This window comes from Jaculus jaculus, chromosome 8, assembly GCF_020740685.1.
Source record: "Jaculus jaculus isolate mJacJac1 chromosome 8, mJacJac1.mat.Y.cur, whole genome shotgun sequence".
Classification (NCBI taxonomy): Eukaryota; Metazoa; Chordata; class Mammalia; order Rodentia; family Dipodidae; genus Jaculus; species Jaculus jaculus.
This window is the reverse complement of record NC_059109.1, coordinates 44,065,080-44,085,540: the sequence shown is the minus strand read 5'-3', so window position 1 is coordinate 44,085,540 and position 20,461 is coordinate 44,065,080. Positions and strand designations below refer to the sequence as shown.

General features: G+C 40.0%; 1 protein-coding gene across 1 annotated transcript in view; it reads left to right on the top strand.

The window, feature by feature from the left end:
* Pdhx (pyruvate dehydrogenase complex component X) overlaps window positions 1–19,817 on the top strand; it is a 61,574-nt gene extending 41,757 nt beyond the window's left edge. The window contains exons 6-11 of the mRNA XM_004660814.2: window positions 2,317–2,482; window positions 3,032–3,179; window positions 8,228–8,286; window positions 10,036–10,194; window positions 16,047–16,111; window positions 18,973–19,817. Of these exons, the coding sequence (XP_004660871.1) occupies window positions 2,317–2,482; window positions 3,032–3,179; window positions 8,228–8,286; window positions 10,036–10,194; window positions 16,047–16,111; window positions 18,973–19,231 (856 nt within the window). The 3' untranslated portion in view covers window positions 19,232–19,817. The remainder of the gene's footprint in view (window positions 1–2,316; window positions 2,483–3,031; window positions 3,180–8,227; window positions 8,287–10,035; window positions 10,195–16,046; window positions 16,112–18,972) is intronic.
* Window positions 19,818–20,461: the final 644 nt, after the last annotated feature.

The window sequence follows — 20,461 nt, the reverse complement described above, 5'->3', positions numbered from 1 at the left end:
TTAAAAAAATATATGTTGTGTATTTGAGAAAGAGAGAGAATGGGCACACCAGGGCCTCTAGCACTGCAAACACACTCCAGACGCATGCGCCCCCTTGTGCATTTGGCTTACGTGGGTCCTGGAGAATTGACCCAGGATCCTTTGGCTTTGCAGGCAAATGCCTTAGCCACTAAGCCATCTCTATCTCCAGCCCTCAAGTGTTTATTAAACCTTGTAATTTAGATCTGATCTGTGGCTGGAGGTGTTATGGTGGGCTGATCCTAGGGTCCATCCCTAAAGTGTATCTGAACTCCAGCCTAAAATATGCAGAGTGCCTAGTTCTGCCATTATGAAGTTCCTGGAGTGCACTTGCTTGTGATGCTGGTCACGGTGGTATTTCTGTCTGCCTGGACCTGTGAAAGTGGGCCAGCTTCTTTTGCCATTATGGAACTTCTCCTCTGTAAGCTTCAATAAATCCCTTCCTCCATAACTGCCTGGTTTGGAAGTTCATGCCAGTGACATGAGGCTGTCTATTACACATGTTTGTCTTCTAGCTCCTGTCCAGTTGGGGCAGTATTACCAGTCTCAAGCTATTGGTGCCTACTTCTCTGACATCTTAAGTGCTCTTTCCTTGTTGGCCGCTTTCTTTTTCCTTGAAGCCACATTTCTCTGCCTGGACAGCTACTTTTCCAACTCCTGAGTCTTGCTCTCACATCATTCTGCCAGGCCTTTCCTGGCAGTTGTTGTAAAATAACTTTCTTCTCACATACCACTCTTTATCTCTTTGCTGTGTTTTATTTTAGATACATTACTAGTCTAATCAGTTACCCGAATTGGTTAAAACTTCTTTGTAGAATAAAGCACCTTGGTAACATTTTAGATTGCATGTATAAACCAACCTAAATTGTTACTTCTTTGAAACATTTAGTAAGTTGTATTTAAAGTTGAGTTCAGGCTGAATTAATGGCTCAGTGGTAAAGGCACTTATTTGCAAAGCCTGCGGCCTGGGTTTGATTCCCTAGTATCTGTGTAAAGCCAGGTGCAAAAACTGGTACAACCACCTTGTGTCTGTAGTGGCAAGAGACCCTGCGTGTCCATACCTAATACGTCCAGCACCTCAGTAAGTTTAATTGGGAACTTTGTCACATATACAGTCTCATTAGTTTTGTCACATAATGTGACATAATCATGAAAAATAATCCATAATCCCCTCAGACCCACGTACATTCTAGAGGGATGATTAGGAGCTTCTCCAGGCTCTCTCAGGATTTTGCCTGCTGTGTTGCCCCAAGACATGAAGCGTAATTGTCCTCAAAAGTGGTCAGCAGTGGCCAGCCTTCCCTTCACTCCTTTGATTTGGTGACAAACCCAAGCATTAACTGTGTCTGTATTTTTGTTTTATTTTGTTTTTGAGGCGGGGGGAATCTCACTCTAGCCCAGGCTGGCCTTCAACTCGCGGTGATCCTCGTATCTCAGCCTCCCAAGTGCTGGGATTAAAGACATGCGCCACCACATCTGGCATGTCTGAGATTGTTAATCTTCAGTTTATCTTTAAATTGACTTTGAAGTTTTGTTTGGGTAATATAAACGTTTTATTGATTTAAATTGAGAGTACTTTCCAGTAGCCTGACTCGAGGTTTTCCATATGAGCCAGCACCTGCGCTTTACAGAGAAGTGCACAGGGCTGTGACTGGTTCAGTCATCTTTGTTCTAAATGGGGCTGCGGTTTGTATTGTGTTGCTGATAGTGTATTGATCCAAAGGGTATTTGATTTCCTGGTCATAAGCAAGCTAATTTGTGTTGGAATAAATGATAATTTAGTAAATATCCTAATGAAGACCATAAATATAATAAACTTGGTAGTTTTTGAATGCTATGTGAAATTTTTTCATGTGCATAACGCATGAGGTCGTTTTAATTAGTGAATTGTTCATGTAAGTAATAACATCTCCCACTAAAAGACTAATTCACTTTTTAAAAATGATTATTTTTACCCAGTACTGAGGGATAATGTGGAGTATATACTCCAGGATCAGGAATGCTAGGGCCATCTCAGAATTCTGCTTGCCAGGTTGCCATAAAATTAGGCAAGGCCTTGTTGTGGGGAGTATAATTATCATTTCAGATAGGTTTATTATTAGAAATTCTGATAAGGCCATTGAAGAATCAGAAGCTCATTGGGAGGGTTTGCTTGTCTAGCACAGGTATAGACCGTGTGCTGTGTGCTTTCAGTCTTTGTATTTCTTCTCCTCCCTCACTTTGCACCTTTATTTTCTAAGTACTGTCCTATTCCCTGATGCTCATCACAATTATCTAATTAGTTACTCTTATCTCCAGAGATGCTCTCCAACTGGTCAAGCTGAAGCAGATGGGAAAGATTACTGAATCCAGACCAGCCCCAGCTCCCCCATCTGCATCTGTGCCCCCTCAAGCCCCCGCCGGGCCGCCCTCTGCTCGGCCAATGATCCCTGCGGTGTCCATCCCCGGACAACCTAATGCTGTGGTAAGGTTTTCTGAGTAGGATATTAAGATAAATGAGAAAGAAACACAAGTACTGTATATTTTATGAATACTTATATCAGTCCAACAGTCGCCTAAAGTTATAAATACCAGAAGTACTCCCAAGTGGCTTCGTTCTTGATTTCCTAGCACCAACCAGATTTGTTTGCATCACACTAACTTCTAGACAGAACTGTGGTTCCATTTCCAGAACCCCAGTTCCCCGCATCTGCTCTCTTTTTCTCTTGGGGAAGTAATAATGGGAGGCTGCCCCCAGCCTCTCCTGTGGAGGTGGCCTGCTTGATGCTGGAGAGCTTGTCCCTCAGCTCCATGGCTTTCCAAAGATAGCTGGTGGATTTCCTTCTTCAGATTACTGCATTTTTCTCTGTGCCCCTGACCCTTCAATGGGCAACTGAAAATCCAAAGAAATAAACTTGCGGGGTACTCAGTAACAAAATACTAAGTCCTCAAAAGATCATTTTGTAAAAAAGAAATTTATGGTTTTATATTTTGAATAATTTATTTTTATTTATTTACATATTCATTTTTGTAGGGCACATTCACTGAAATCCCTGCTAGCAACATCCGAAGAGTTATTGCCAAGAGATTAACGGAATCTAAAAGTACCGTACCTCATGCATATGCTACTGCAAACTGTGACGTTGGAGCAGTTTTAAAAGTCAGGCAAGATCTGGTCAGAGGTCAGTAAAGTTGCACTGAACTTAGCGCGCATGCGTATTATCATCAAGTCCTTATAATGTGCACATTGTGTAGCTTTTATGTTGGCTTCATAATCTAATTAGGCTTTGGCTTTGTTTCAGTGCTAGAGGGGAAAAGGTGCTTTTTCTATATGAAATAATCTGGTTCTGTAGTGTTGAGTAAATCATAGATTCTTATGCATATTATCATAGATTATTATTGTGCACAACAGGATTTTTGTTCTTAACTGCCTTTACTCCAAACTGTCTTATGTGACATCAGACATGTGCCTTCAGCTAACACAGGAGTGCACTGAACTCTACAAATAGCGCAGTGATTGCCTTAGTGGGTTGGGTTTTGATTTCTTCAGCACATAGAGGATGAATATTTTGGCTTCCTTTAACTTTCATGTGGAAGTCATAGGAATGACTTGCTCAGGCTGAATAGTTATTTTGATTTTGAATACTTTTATATGCTAGCTGAACAAAACAGTCCTTAAACATTAGCAAAAGTTTAAATTGAATAACTCACTTAAGATTGTTTTGGTTATAAGTATATTTTAGATATATCAATCTTTATAATTTTTTTTTGGTTTTTCAAGGTAGGGTTTTGCTTTAGCCCAGGCTTACTTGGAATTCACTGTGTAGTCTCAGGATGGTCTTGAACTCACAGTGATCCTCCTACCTCTGCCTCCCAAGGACTGGGATTGAAGGCATATGCCACCATGCCCATTCTATCCATTCTTATTTGAGCCAAAATTTCTCATTCTTATCCCAGAGCTGGCTGATTTCCTTTTTTTAATAATCCATAATCCATAGACTGGAGAGATGCCTTAGCCATTAAAGCGCTTGCCTGCAAAGCCTAAGGGCTCAGGTTCAGTTCCTCAGGACCCATGTAAGCCAGATGCACAAAGTGGCACATGCATCTAAAGTTGTTTGTAGTGGCTGCAGGCCCTGGCATGCACTTTCTCTCTTTTCCTTCCTCTCTCTCTCTCTCTCTCTCTCTCTCTCTCCAATAAATAAATAAATAAATGAAACATTAAAATAAAAAAGTCCAGTAATTATTGTATCCCTGCTTCCCCATGGGGTTGAGGACACAGGTGTGTAGCCACACCCCGCTGTTTATGTGGGTCCTGCATATCAAACTCCTCAGGCCCTTGTGCGTGTACAAGAAGGGCTTATGGCCACTTGCCATCTTTCCAGCCCCAAATCAACTCTTTTAAAATGAGAAAAGTATGTATTTACCTACAGTATCCCACTTTGAACTTGGCTGCTGTGTTTACATACTTGGTTCCCAGCTGGTGGTGCCTTTTTGAGAGGTTGGAGAATTTTGGGGAGGCAGGGCCTCGCTGGAAGAAGTAGGTGCTGGGCTTGCTGTACCACAGACCTGGTTTCTGTTTAGGTTCTGTCTCCGTCTTAGCCTGCCAAGACATAGGAGTCCGTGACACACACACTCTCTCCATGAACTTCATCCTGCCTTCCCTTTCTCGGTACCCTCTAAAACTATGAGCCTAAAACGTTCTCCTTTCAGATGTTTCTGTTAGGTATTTTTGTCACAGTGATGAAAGTAACAAATGCATGTAGATTTCCTGTTTTTGACACTGTTTTTCCTTTCTGTAGATCAAAGTGAAGGTCTGCTTTGTACTCACTCTTATCTTGACAGTTTCTTGTAGTTCAGGTTGACTGCAGTTAGCTAAGCTTTTGATCTAGGTTGGTTTCTCCTTTAAATTTTAGTTGAAAAATATGTGTAGGGCTAGAGAGATGGCTTAATAGTTAAGGCATTTGCCTGTGAAGCCTAAGGAAGGACCCAGGTTTGATTTCCCCAGTACCCATGTAAGCCAGGTGCACAAGGTGGTACATGCATCTAGAGCTCATTTGCAGTGGCTATAGGCGCTGGTGCACCTATTCTCTCTTTCTTTCTCTGTCTTCCTCTTTCTCTCTTGCTCAAATAAATACATAAATAAATACTTTTCAAAAAAAAAACAAAATATATATAACAAAGTGTACCACTTTGACCATGTCTGTTCAGTGAATTCTTGGCATTAAATTGTATCATTTCATCCTGTGTTTTCTTCTTTTAGAGTTTTTTCATATTCTTTTACGATCATTCATCACAGAACTTTATTTTTAAAAAAAACAATTTTTATATTCAAGCAGAGAGAGAAAGGGTGCATCAGGGCCTCCAACCATGGCAAATGAACTCCGGATGCGTGCACCACTTTGTTCATCTGGCTTTATGTGGGTGCCAGGTCGTTAGACTGTGCAAACAAGTACTTTAATGTTGAACCATCTCTCCAGCCCTCATCAGGAAATTTTCTTCATTGTGCTAATCTGGAAGCTAACCACTAAAAGATAGCTGCCCATTCATTCCTCTGTCCCCAACTCCTGAAATGTTTTATTCACTTATAAGCTATTTTCCCATTATTATTTTATAATTTTTGATGTTTTGAGATAATTTCAATATATAACCCAGGCTGGCCTTGAATTGATAATTCTGCCTCTTGAGTGTTAGAATGATATGTGTGCCACTATGCCCAGCTTCCTGTCTCTGCATAAATATCATCATGGTTTGCATTTTCTTCTATAATAAACAATTAATAGAGATGAAATTTCCTTTACATATGCTCGATTTGAAATGCCTAAATGTCCTGTGAGAAAGTGGATATGCATGCCTGAAGCTCCAAGCACAGCAGGGTAGACACAGAATTGTGTGTGTGTTTGGGGGGGAGGAGTCGTCGTTATATAAATGGTGTGTGAACTGTGGCACTCGGAGTTGCTGTCTGGAAGAAACCAGCCAGCATTGAGAGGAAGGAATGAGTGAGTAGTCAGAGTTAAAAAAATAAATAAATAAATAAAGTGGGGATTTTTGGGTGACATCAGAGTCAATAAATGAAAGTGTGTCAGGGTGAAGGAAGTGATGACCTCTATAGTGCTTGTGACTATTGGAATGCAGCAAAGACGGAATTCTAGGTGAAGGCCATGGCCTGAGGCAATGTGCTGAGGAGCCCTCGGCAGTACTGGCACTCAGTCGTCTCTATGCTTATGGGTAGAAGAGAGAGTGAGAGGAGGCTGAGGGGCTGTGTGAGGTAAGCAGAGCGAGTCACAAAACACTGTGCTCTCGTATTTCAATTTTTATACACCAAATTGGCATGTAGTTATCATGAACAGTCTGTCCAGGAAATCCATTTATGTTTCTGCTCATAAATCAGGCAGGCATGGTGGCCTTTAATCCCACCACCTAGGAGGCAGAGGTAGGAGGATCGCTGCCACCCTGAGACTACATAGCGAATTCCAGGTAAGCCTGAGCTGGAGTGAGACCTACCTCAAAAAAAAGAGAGAGAGATTTTAAGTAGCATGCTTGTTATGTTTCTGAAGATGAGAACTAGAAGACCTGTGATAGGCAGCTGACACTTCCTACAACAGTTTTGTGGTGTGTGGGCTCAGACAATCGATGTAATCTCAGTCTGAAATCTCCATCTTACTTTTGGATGACACTGTAGTAACAGGATGTATGTTCCTTGTCTCATACTTTGACTTGATCTTGATCAGAAAATCTTTCTAGAAGCTCTTGAAAGAAAGTATGGTTTACTTTGTACAACACCTTCATGCCCATTGGCGAAGCAAAGGAATAAATCAAATGCTTAGTTAGGATCAGTACCTCGGGAAGGGAAGAATCTCAGAGAACCCCATTTTATTCTTGGCCGTAGGACTTATGCCAGCATTGCCTCATTGTAGGCAGTTGCTGTATCCTGTCATGTTGACTTAAAAAGAGGCTCTTATAGTCCTGGGGAGATAGTTAAAGGCACTTTCTTGCAAAGCCTGCCAGCCCAGGTTCAATTCCCCTGTACCCATGTAAAGCTAGCTACATCGTGGTACGTGCATCTCTGAACCCACATCAGTGAAAAGCAGAGAATCCGAAGCTCATGAACCAGCCAGTCTGATGTTCATTTGCAGTCTGGTAGTTTGCAGTGGCCAGAGACCCTATTTCACAGAAGCTAGAGCACAGACAACTCCGACCTCCATGTGGGCGCTGTGGCACATCCATGCACACACACACAAATTGTTTTTAAATTAACTTGTATTTGGGCTGGAGAGATGGCTTAGTGGTTAAGCGCTTGCCTGTGAAGCCTAAGGACCCCGGTTTGAGGCTTGATTTCCCTAGGACCCACGTTAGCCAGATGCACAAGGGGGCACATGTGTCTGGAGTTCGTTTGCAGTGGCTTGAAGCCCTGGCACACCCATTCTCTCTCCCTCCCCCCCTCCCTCTCTCTCTCTCTCTCTCTCTCACTCTCAAATAAATAAATAAAAATGAAAAAAATAAAAATAAAAAAATTAACTTGTATTTAATACTATTTGTCTAAAATTGTTTTTGTCATGTATTGTAGTTTTGTTTTGTTTTGTTTTGTTTTTCGAAGTAGGGTCTCACTCTAGCTCAGGCTGACCTGGAATTCACTATGTAGTCTCAGGGTGGCCTCGAACTCTCGGGGATCCTCCTACCTCTGCCTCCAAGTGCCGGGATTAAAGGCGTGCGCCACCACGCCCGGCTATATATTGTAGTTTTTAAAAAGAAAATTAAAACACACTTTATGAGTATATATAATCTTGCCACTTTTCTATTATAGTCAACATCAGATGTATACAAATGAGTATATTTGAAGTTGAGAAAAAATAAAATGTCATATAAAACCTAAGGATTATGCAAAAACAGACCATATCTTTTTAGTGACACAGAATTGGTTATTTTCTTTCTGGTTGTAGTTGTAATATATCCTTCAAGTTCTCTTCAATCCAAAAGTGCTTTTACAAAGTTCTGATCAAGGCCCAGAAGTGAATTTGGGAATTGAATCCAAGGCCTTGCACATTCAACATACATAATCTGCCCCTGAGCTCTCTCCTCAGCCCCTAGAAGTGAACTTCACGTTCATAGTTGCTTGGTCTGTGGTATTTGTCCTCATTGCCAAGCAGAACCATTCATAGTTTAGAAGCTGGGGACTACAGTGGTCAGTGTTCTATCATGAGCTCTCATTTTAACATGCATGTTTCTCTTGCAGATGACATTAAAGTGTCTGTGAATGATTTCATCATCAAGGCAGCAGCTGTCACTCTTAAAGTAAGTGGCAAAACCCAAAACTTTGACTTTTAACATAAGATGGAATTTGTATAATCCTGTTGCCAAATGTATCCTACTATTTTAACTTTTTGTGGTTTACAAATGAAGACACCAGCAATGTAACTATAATAGGACAAAGACTATTCAGTGAATGCCAGTTGATCCAATATCTTGTGCCAAACATATCCTAAGTGGTAAAGATAATAAGCAAGCAAACGCCTAACAGTTTCTGCTGTCATGGCCATCTTAAATGAAATTTGGGCTCTATACTCTTTACCTGTGCTTATTTCAATTAATTTGAAAGGGTTAGAAGCTTAGAGTTTCTCAGAAAATGCCCATTTCATTTACATTCCCAAAGTAATTCACCTAGACTAGACTAGAGTCATTCAAATTTGGAAAAGTTCTTTCAATGTCCACACTGTCTGGGGTATCTAAACTCGTTTTGCTTCTGTTCTTCATACTTGTGCTCTTGGTTTATTGTATTATGTATTTCTTCCTTTCTTTGTTACTGCCTGGAAAACTTGGGTGTGATCACTTTAATAACTTTTATAGTAGGGGTTAAGATTATGAGTTTTTCTTTACGTGCAGCTGAGATCACGTCCCATAAGCTTTTACTACATAGATTCCAGTTCAATTTACTTACCAGATGTCACTCATCTGTAGGGTTTGAGGTTTTGTTTTTATAGATTTTTTTTTGTCTATTTTAGTGTTGTTTGGAAAGTTAAAAAAATTTTGATGGGTTGGGACTTTTTTCATTCTGTTGGCATTATGGCATTGCTGAAGGTGTGACCAGGGGAAAGAAAATTGAGAAGTGAGATGCAGGTTGTCCTTGAGCGTGAAGGAGAAGAGTATGAAGCCTGAACACAGGGAAAACATCGTCTTAGCAGACGTGCCTCACCCTATCTAAATGACGTTCAGGGGGACTTCTTATTGTGTAAGAAACAAGTTTTGTTTTGTTTTGGTTTTGGTTTTTTTTGGTTTTTTGAGGTAGGGTCTCACTCTAGCCCAGGCTGACCTGGATTTCACTATGTAGTCTCACAGTGATCCTCCTACCTCTGCCTCCCGAGTGCTGGGATTAAAGGCATGTGCTACCATGCCCGGCGGAAACAAGTTTTGAGCAGAGAATAGTTTTGATTTGTTTTAAATACCATTTTGTCCTATGATCAATGTACATTTTCCAGCCATTTAGTGGTTTGATACATTCATTTCATCCTTCAGTGTAGTTCTTGGTTAAATAGATCATATATTTTCTGTTTGTGATTCTTAGAAAGTTGCTTTTAAGTAGGGAGGTCATTTTTTGAGGGCTTACTAAGACATGTTCCAGAACTGTGCTGAAAGATCAGTCTTCCTTCCTAAAGAAGGAGGTTGAATATCACTTCTGTTTTCTGTCCTTTTGTCTCTCTTAGGTCATGTTGATCATCACATGAGGCAGGAAATATAAAAAACAGTAAATATCTTCTGGCAATTAGTTTAACAAAGGAAGTCTCTTTTGTAGCCATGACAGAAAGAGTTGAGAAAACATGTTTATCATCGGAATTTGCTCAAGCGTGCTACAAAAAAGTGTTTGTTCTTTCCAAACGTACACAGTAACTAAGAGATCCAAAACACTTTTTTCGAACTTAAGATTTTATTTATTCCCTTCTGTTTGGCTGTATTTACTTTGGAAAATGCATTATATTGTCACTCACTTTTCTGTGAACCCTTAATCTAAAGGTGCGTCTTCCATAGCATGTTTGTTTCTCTTTGCAGCAAATGCCAGGTGTTAATGTCAGCTGGGATGGAGAAGGCCCAAGGCAGCTGCCCAGTGTGGACATTTCAGTGGCTGTGGCAACAGATAAAGGTTTGATTACACCAATCATAAAAGACGCTGCTGCAAAGGGTCTTCAGGAAATTGCTGACTCTGTAAAGGTATGCCTCCCAAAAGACTTCTTTCATGGTAATTCAGATACACCGTTAGCCTATTATTTTCTGAGATGCTTGATATGATCTGATCACACTGTGATTTCTATGGGGAGGAGCAACGAGTCCAAGTGATTCTATCCTGTGCATTTAGATTTTTAGTAGTTAAATATATTACCTTTGTAAAACTGAGATCATTAAAAGGACATTACATTCCCGGGGCAAGGCACTTTACTTGTCTGAGCCTCTTGAAAAGCAGATCTTAAGGTTCTAGTTTGGATCAATTTTATTTCATCAAAAAAACATGACATGATTGAGCAGGAATCTAGGCAGCTTTGACAGCCACAGTAATGTCTAAGGGTGTTTCTTAGAAAAATAATCGCAGGTCTGGAAGTGTCTGTGTTGAAAATTTCAGATTCATTTGGGTAGTGATTATTTTCATTTTTCACTTACTAAGGACCTGCTGTATATATGTGTTTAGTGATAAAACAAGCTACAGGGGAGATAAAAGCAAAAGATGAGATTTCGGTAGGATCTGACAGTATGTAAATCTATGGTGCTATTTGCCAAGATAAATAAATGAGTGTAAGTTAATCTGTTTTAAGCACATATCTATAAACATGGAACTTCCTTAAAAATTTTACATGTAATTGAAGATCAGCTTTGTGGGACCAACACATTTGGGTCTTTATTCTTTGAAAAGGTTTGCAAAGTGTCTTGATGTAGATTTAAATGCACCTGTTTTTCTTAATTGAAAGTTGGTACTAATTTGGCCAGTTCAAAAGTCAAAGTTTAGATATAGGTTAATTTTCTGGGATGTAAGTAGTCCCCTCTTATTCACAGGGGGTATATTCCAAGACACTCTCACAAATGCCTGAAATAACCCTATATGTATATGTGTGTTTCTATAGTATATGCCTGCATAATATTCAATTTATAAATTAGGCACAGTAAGAGGTTAACAGTAATACTTTATTTTTTATTTTTTATTTTGGTTTTTCGAGATAGGGTCTCACTCTGGCCCAGGCTGACCTGGAATTAACTATGTAGTCTCAGGGTGGCCTCGAACTCAGAGTGATCCTCCTACCTCTGCCTCCCAAGTGCTGGGATTAAAGGCATGCGCCACCTCACCCGGCTAACAGTAATTCTTAAGTAGAGCAATTATAAAAATATACTGTAATAAAATTTCTTCTGCCTATTGGGACTATTTTTCAGTAAAATAATAATTAGCCACAAGCACTGTTGATGAAACCAAGATAATTGAACTGAAAGAGACAGCTACTCAGTGGCTAATGAATGGGTGGGTAGTCTAAAAAGCATGAGTACACTGGACAGAGGGGCAATTCATTCAAGACTTTGATCATGCCACTCAGAGTAGCGTGCAATTTCAAGCATAACTTGTATTTGAAATTTTCCATTTAATATTTTCAGACTGAGACTGACCACAGGGTGACTAAAATTCTAGGAACTGGAACTGTGGGAACAGGGGACAACTGTTCATGCCTTTTATTCATCAGGAGATTTTAGCCCCACTGAACTGTGGGAACAGGGAACAACTGTTGATGCCTTTTATTCACCATGGGGTTTTAGCCCCACGGAGAATACATGTATTCCACTGTTGTGAAGCTGAGGAAGATTAAATGTTGAAATAGCATGTAAAGCGCCAGGTAAATGTTATTTATTGAATTGTACAGCTAGAATTTTATATTTTATGCACATTAAAATTTAACTCTTACAGGATTTTTTCTGTGATTGTAAACAGTGTAGCAGCTTTGCTACTATAATACATTCCTGAAATAGCTGTGCCTGCATTGTGCAACCCTTGCATCCTGAAAGAAGCCAAGTTGAGGAGGTTAGGAGGCAGGCCTGGCAGCCTTCCAGCTGGACCTCACAGCAGCAGGACAGGCAGGGAGAGCCCCATGGTAATCCCAAGGGTGTCAGTGTGGGGTTAGTCAAGGGTGTGTCCTCTGAACAAAGTAATACAATAACAACGTTAATTCCTCATTTATCATAACCATTTTAAAAGGCAAGGTTTACCTAATACCCAATGAATGTTTTTTAATAAATTTTCTTTATTTGAGAGAGAGAAAGAGGTAGGGGGAAGAGGGAGGGTGGAGAGAATGGGTGCACCAGGGCCTCCAGCCACTGCAAACAAACTCCAGATGCATGCGCCCCTTGTGCATCTGGCTGACATGGTTACTGGAGAATCTAACCTGGATCCTTTGGCTTTGCAGACAAACACCTTAACCACTAACCATCTCTCCAGTCCCCAGTAAATTTTTGAATGAATTAACAAGACATAAATATGGTAGAAGGGCTCGAGAGATAGCTCAGCAGTTTAAGGTGCTTGCTTGCAAAGCCTAAAGTCTCAGGTTCAATTCCCCAGTAACCAGAGAATGCCAAATGCACAAAGTGGTGCATGCATCTGGAGTTCATTTGTAGTGGCAAGAGGCCCTAAAGTGCCCATTCTCTTTCTCTCTTCTCTGCTTATAAATAAAAGATACATATATGGTAGAAATACTGCTAGAACATACCTTGTTATGTATTTTCAAGTGAATGCTTTCAATAATGTGGGCTTTGATTTTCAAGTCCACATTACTAGGAGATTCTAGTGAAATTACAGATTTTTCAGAATCTAGTGATTCTCTTCATACTAGACCTTTTCCAATCTACAATTCATTGACAGGAATGAATGTTCTGCTCATGAAACTGAATTATATTTTTTTTTGGTTACAGCTTTATAATCCATCAGGTTATGTTGAGGTATAATTTATATTTTTAAAGTATCTATACAAATTCATATGATATGGGTGTGTTTAAATCATATGCATAATTATATTACTAAAATATAAATAATTGTAATTATGCATTTTTATGTCTGATATAAGTTCTAGAGCAGTGAAGGCTCTCTTCATTTTTCACTTCAAATTCAGAATTTTATAAATATATTCAAATAGGATACATCTGTAATTGCTTCATTTACCAGAAATACAGTGATGTTGAGATCAGTTTAGATATTTGTATTTAATTAGCTTACCGAGTAGTAGGCTTGCTTTGGCATTTTCATCCTCTTTTGGGTAAATCACTTGCCCCTCCCATTTTCCCAGCGTGCCCTTTACTGCGGCGTTCCCCGTGGCCCGCGAGTATCCCTGCTCTCTTGTCACCCTCGCCCCTCACTTCAAGCCTCTCTTCCCCCGTCTCACGGCCCCTTTTTACTCTTCGGACCTTTTCTCACTTTTGCTGTAGATACACATTTTTGACATGTAGAAGCTAGTGACTACATATGAGACAGAACATACTATGTGTCCTTCTAGGTCCGGTTATTTTACCTAATACAGTGTTTGTAGTGTCATCCATATTCCTACAGATTTCATAATTTCACCTTCTTTGCAACCGAATACAATCCTATTGCTTATATATCTTTTCATCATCCACTCACTGTTGATGGACATCTCAGGTGGTCGCATTTTCGTCCTGTTAGGAAAAGACTGGTGATAGCGTAGATGAGCAAGTGTCCTCTGAAGTAGGCTGTAGTCCTTTGGGTATACACTCAGGTGTGATGTTGCTGGGTCATCTGGAAGTTCTGTTTTTAGCTTTTTGCAAAACCTCTACACTGAATTTTGTAGTGGCTCTAACAGTGCGGAAGGGTTCCTCTCTTTCCCCATATCCTTGCTCATTTGCTATTTTTTTCAGGATAGTAGTCATTCTGACTAAAGTGAGTTGGGATTTCAGTATTGTGTAGCTCACATTTCTCTGATAGTTTAGCAATCCTAGACACTTTTTAAAATATATATTGGCCTTTTGTTCTTCTCAGTTTTTGTTTGTTTGTTTTTGGGGTTTTTTTCAAGACGGTCTTACTCTAGCCCAGACTGACCTGGAATTCACTCTGTGTTCTCAGGGTGGTCTTGAACTCAGGGCAATCCTCCTACCTCTGCCATCCGAGTGCTGGGATTAAAGGCATGTACCACCACACCTGGCCTTTTGAGTTCTTTTGAGAACTGTCTGCAGTTCATTGACCCCTTTATTGATTGACAGTTTGGGAGGATTTTGTATTTAACTTTTATATTTTCTTTGTATGTTCTCAATATTAACCTCTTATCTGAAGTATAGCTAGCTGGCAAAGGTTTTCTCCCATTCTGTAGGCTATCTGTTCACCCTGTTGGTAGTTTCTTTGTACAGAAGTTTATTTCATGTGTTAATTTCTTGTGAGCTCATTTGTCATTTCTTGGAGCTACTTCTAGTGCTACTAGCGTTCTGTTCAGAAATTTTTTGATGATACCTCTAACTTGCCATGTTTTCACTTTGTTTTCTTTGGGAAGTTTAGAGATTGTTTTTAAATGGTGCTATTTTCAAAAACAAAGTCATCTATAGCTTCAAATTAAATAGTTATCAACTGTGATGGTAATGGTGTATGTCATGACTATGTGTTGTAAAATATTAAGTAAGCCCCAGATGGATTTAATCTGTCCAAATGATGATGACTTCCTTTTTCTCTTCCCCTTATAAATTAATTCATTACTGGGGTTTTCAAAAAAATGTATTTATTTATTTGCAAGATAGAAAGGCAGAAAAAGAATGGGCACACCAAGGTCTCTCGCCACTGCAAAAGAATTCCAGATGCATGCGACACCTTGTGCATCTGGCTTTACATGGGTACTGGGGAATCGAACCCAGCTCCTTGGACTTTTCCGGCAAGCACCTTAACCACTAAGCCATCTCTCCAGCACCATTATTGTTTTTCTTTAAATATATGATGACTCACCCTCTGTCCTCTTGCTTTTGAAGCACTGAAAATTAATAATAACAGAATGATAGCCAATCCAATGTGCAAGTGAGTGAAAAGTTAAACTGCTTTTCTTAATGCCACTCTGAGTGTCATTTCTTCTGCAGGGTCTGAGAAATCAGTATTATCCAGAGTCATATAAAACTGGAACATGATTACATTGCTGTGGCAGTGTGAATTGGACTAGCTTTTAAGACACATTTCTTTCTGCTATGGATCGAGAACCAAAAAGAAGCCATTTTCTAGGGCACTGTAGCTTCAGTTCTGACAGTGTATCTGAAACAATTCAGAACTTAGTGAACCAAATTATAATACTAGAGAAATGACTGATTTGCAGCACTTTCTTTAGAATGCTAAGCAGACAAAAATCATTTAGAAGACTAATACATGCAATATCAGTTAGTTTTCTTATGGCCTTACCCTCCAGTAACCCAAGACTCTGGCTCTTCAGGTTGGCCCCCCCTCCTAATGGTCCTGAGATCTCTGAAAACAATACCACCAGCTAGGGATTGAATTTGTAGGCACATGAATCTGTAGAGGTCATTTTGCATGAAAACTGTAATAGATAACATTATGTTGAGAAGTGAAATACAGAAATCTGTTTTTTACTTTTGCCATTTATATGTTATGAATATTACAAGTCACTGATGCAAATGGAGCAAACACCAAAAGGTGAGAACTGATGATCATGGGATCGCGGACATACTGCTTTGGTTGCTATGCGATCTGTGCAGGGCATCATTGTGGCCAGATACAATGCATGAAACTGTAAAGGTGCTTCAATTACTTCTTGGATGCCTATGATTGGGTTAGAGAAATTATAACTAGCTAATTCTTTGTTGTGTGTGTGTTTTTTTTTTTAATTTTTTTGAGGTAGGGGCTTGCTCTAGCCCATACTGATGTAAACTCATAGCAATCTTTCTGCCTCAGCCTCCCAAGTGCTGGGATTAAAGGCATAGGCCACCACACCCATAACTAGCTACTATTTATGTAATTAAGCCAAGACATATCAAAAATGAGAGTATGCCTTGTGCCACAATTCACTATAACATCTTGTTATACTCTGAATTTTTCTCAGGCTCTATCAAAGAAAGCAAGAGATGGAAAACTGCTACCTGAAGAATACCAAGGAGGGTCTTTTAGGTAAAGATAAATTCTTTATTCAGTCCATGTCATCATTGTTCATGGTTTATTTGAAACATTTGCTTGTGTGTGTGTGGGGGGTATTTTAATGTTTCTGGGTTTTTTTTGTTTGTTTGTTTGTTTGTTTTGAGGTAGAGTTTCCTTGTATGTATCCCAGGCTGACGTGGAACTCTGTAGTCCCAGGCTGGCCTCAAACTCACAGCAATTCTGTCTCTGCCTCCTGAGTGCTGGGATGAAAGGCATGTGCCACTGTGCCCAACATTATTTAAAAAAAAATTAATTTAGATTCAACACTTGATTTAGATGGCAGAATATTTGAAAGTACTCTTCAGACCAGTCAAGTTTGCATTTGCCTACAAAGCCTAACGACCCAGGTTCGATTCCCCATTACCAGCATAAAGCCAGATGCATAGCGTGGTGCATTTTCTCGTTTCCTCTCTGCTTTCCTCCCTTCCCCTTCCCTTGGCTGTGTCTCTTCTATTTGCAAATAAATATTTTAAAATTAAAAAAGAAACCATTATTTTTGAGCTGAGACATTAGCATACTGTTTAAGTTTTTTTTTGGCTAATCATTACTCTGAGATTTTACATATTGCTATGTGAAACAGCCATGTATTCCTTGTTGTGTGCCATACTCTGTTGTGTAAATTGCCAGTGTGTGTTTATTCATGATGGGTATTGTTCTTTTCAGCTTGGTGCTAGTACGAATACTAGTGCTCTGAACATTCTTGCTTCTGTCCTGTGAATGTGTTTGCATCAGTTTGCTGTATAGATATAGAAGTAGAAATCCTAGATTTAAAGCTTTGAGAGGTCTTGCCAGTTTCTCAGAATGAATGTGCATTTCCATCAGCAAGACATGAGAATTCCCAATGCACTCTGTATGCTTGTCAACATTTTAATATTAGGCTTTTAAATTTTAACAGTTTTGGAAGTCTGTAGTGGTATTTTTGTGGTCAAGAAAGTACCAATTAAAGATGTTTCAGGGCTGGAGAGATGGCTTAAGCGGTTAAGGCGCTTGGCTGCGAAACCCAAGGACCCTTGTTCTACTCTAAATCCCACGTGAACCAGACGCACAAAGGTGAGGCAAATGCAAGGTCACACAAACCCACTAGGTGGTACAGGTATTTGGAGTTCCAATCCAGTGGCTAACACCCTGGTGCACCAATTCTCACTCCTAAAAAATTTTGTTGCATACCTTTTAATTCATTAGTTATTTAGTTGTCTTTTAGCTAAAGTGCCTTTTGAAGTCTTGCATTTATTATTCTTGGGGTGTGTGTGTGTGTGTGTGTGTGTGTGTGTGTATGTGTGTATTTTGCAGTATGTGTATAAGGAGTGCACAGTGTGTGCACCGCTGTACAGATGTGCACAGATGTGAAAAGAGAAGAGGGTTGCTCCCCAAGCCTTGAGATCACCACTCTCACCCTGGCTGACCAGCAAGCCCAGCTGTCCCGGCCTCCACTCCCAGCAAAACTGGAATGACCGGTATACACACCCGGATCCAAGTCCTGTGCACACCGAGTGTCAGTCTCGAGCTCGTATGCTTAGGCAGCACCCTCTTCCACCCCTGGCATCCATCCTTTTTAAAGCTATTCAAAGAGGCCAGACCTGGGCTGGAGAGATTGCTTAGCAGTTAAGGCACTTGCCTGCGAAGCCTAAGGGCTCAAGTTTGAATCTCCAGGGCCCATGAAAGCCAGACGTACAGTGACACAAGCGTGCAAGGTTGTGCATGCTCACAAGCAGCCGCACGCATCTGGAGTTCCAGTGCAGTAGCTGCTCGTGGGATATGTGTGATCTGTGATTTCAAACCCCTTTGTTTTGCCATGGACTATCTATCTGATGTTTGCTAATGAACAGAAGTTGTAGATTTTAGTGTCCTCTTTATCATTATTTGTGTTCGTGGCTGGTGCTGTTTGTTTTCTGGTGGGCATTGTTGCATGTCCAGTGAAGTTCTTCTGTGCTGTCACTGAGAATTGTAAGTACTTTCCACATGTTGGTCACAGTCCACCTAGAATGAGAATTTAGCAGGATGGGAAGTAGAAGTCACAGTTCTTCTCTCCCCTGTAAGAATCTGGCATGAACCCAGGATTTTGTGTTGAAAGATGTCACTCCATAGCATTGAAAAGGTAATGATGTATAAACGGGTCGGATTCCATTTCTTTCTTTCCCATTGGCCTGTTTATCTGTCTCTTGCTCACCAAGCTGTAACCTTTCCAATTTTGTTTATGCTTGAGATTATCTTATTTGACTGTTCATATGTACACACATGCACTTGTATGTGTGTGCCCACACACATCGTATGCCTTTGGGGATTGTGATTGGGGTTGCATTAAATCTTTTGACCAGCTTGAAAAACTTGGCAACCTTCACAATAATTGCATCTTTCTCATTTCTTTGATTTCTTTCATTTATGTTTTATTGTTTTCACTGTAGAGGCCATATATTTTCATTGAATTACTTGATACATGTTTTGATACCATTATAAAGGGTATTACTTTTAATCTTTATTCTTTGAATGTTAGTAACTTACATGTAGATATAATTAACCTTTTATCTAGTGATGTAAATTCATATATTAATCTTACATTTATCTGTGGAATCTTAGATTTTCTATATGTGTGATCAGTTCATCTAAATAATTTTCAATCCTTTTCTTTAGTACTTGCCCTGTATTTCTTTTTCTTGCTATATGTATCGCACTGCTTAGGCCCACCTGTTCAATGCTGTGTTTGATAGTAGATATATTTGTTATGTGTGCTGATATTCTTGAATAACTTGGAAAAGGGTTCAGTAGGATAGCACAAATTTTCAGTAAAGTCGGGTTTGGGCCACATTCACTTTCAGAGGTGTTCTTTTTCCTTGTAGTATTTCCAACTTGGGGATGTTCGGCATCGACGAGTTTTCTGCAGTGATCAACCCTCCTCAGGCCTGCATTTTGGCTGTTGGGAGGTTCCGCCCTGTGCTGAAGCTCACTGAGGATGAGGAGGGGAACACGCAACTGAAGCAGCATCAGCTCATCACGGTCACCATGTCCAGCGACAGCCGAGTGGTTGATGATGAACTGGCTACCAGGTTTCTTGAAAGTTTCAAAGCAAACCTAGAGAATCCTCTCCGGCTTGCTTAGCCCGCCAAGACCAGAGTGGTGGTTAGCAACACATGTGACTAGGTGTTTAGGAAGTAGATGGAATGTTTATTTATTTATTCAAGGTGCAAGCCTTTAACCTGAGCTGTCTGCATTATCAGTGTGTGTGGTGGAACTGTGTGGTGGTATGCTGACGAACTCTGGCTAAATAAAGAAGAGCTTCTGTTCAGGCAGATCCTTTTTTAACCCCTGGTGCTGTCCAGAAGGAGAAGACTGATGTTAGTCACTTCTTGGCTCACTGGAGATTTTTGAGAATGTAGGGTACATTGTAAAATGAAAACCTTGCAAGTCTACCTTAATTTTGTTGACATTTGAAGTGGGCTTCAAAGAGATGCCTGTCAGCATTAGAACCTCTTTTCTAAATACTGCTTGAGAGATACTTGAACAATTAAATATGTATAAAACTTTATTCTGGATAATATAGTAAATAAAAGATTACATTCTATTAGGGGTTGTGGCAACATTACTGAATTTTTATGTATATAAAGCCATATATGTTTCTAGTCTTTTCACTTCTATAACACTGTGAACTTCTCAAGAAGAATAAAACAAACCTATGAGAAGCCAAGAGTTGTTTATTCAGAAACCCTGCCTGAAGAAACACAAGCGGGATGTGGTGCCTCACTCTGTAATCCTCGTGCTTGAAGCTCAGGTGGGAGCAGCACTGAGATTGCAAAGCCAGCCTGGGCTGCAGAGGGACACTATTTCCAAAGAAGAAAAAGTGGTTATTTGGGGCTGGAGAGATGGCTTAGCGGTTAAGCGCTTGCCTGTGAAGCCTAAGGACCCCGGTTCGAGGCTCGATTCCCCAGGACCCATGTTAGCCAGATGCACAAGGGGGCGCACGCGTCTGGAGTTCGTTTGCAGTGGCTGGAAGCCCTGGCGTGCCCATCCTCTCTCTCTCTCTCTCTTTCTTTCCCTCTCTTTCTGTGTCACTCTCAAATTTTAAAAAAAAAAAAAGTGGTTATTTGTTCCATAAGAAATTATAATTAAAACATCTAAGTCATCAAAATGAACTGCTCAGTTGGAATATGTGGAAATACATTGTGTTGTCTCCTAGCAAATATTTTAAGTTACTAGTGATTTATATATAAAACACTGTCTTTTAGAGCACTGCAATCAAGTTTATATTATGCAGTCAAGTGTGAGGAAATAAAAAATTTCTTGTTTACTTTTGTTTGGTTCCAGAAGTTCAATAAAACCTTGATATACATT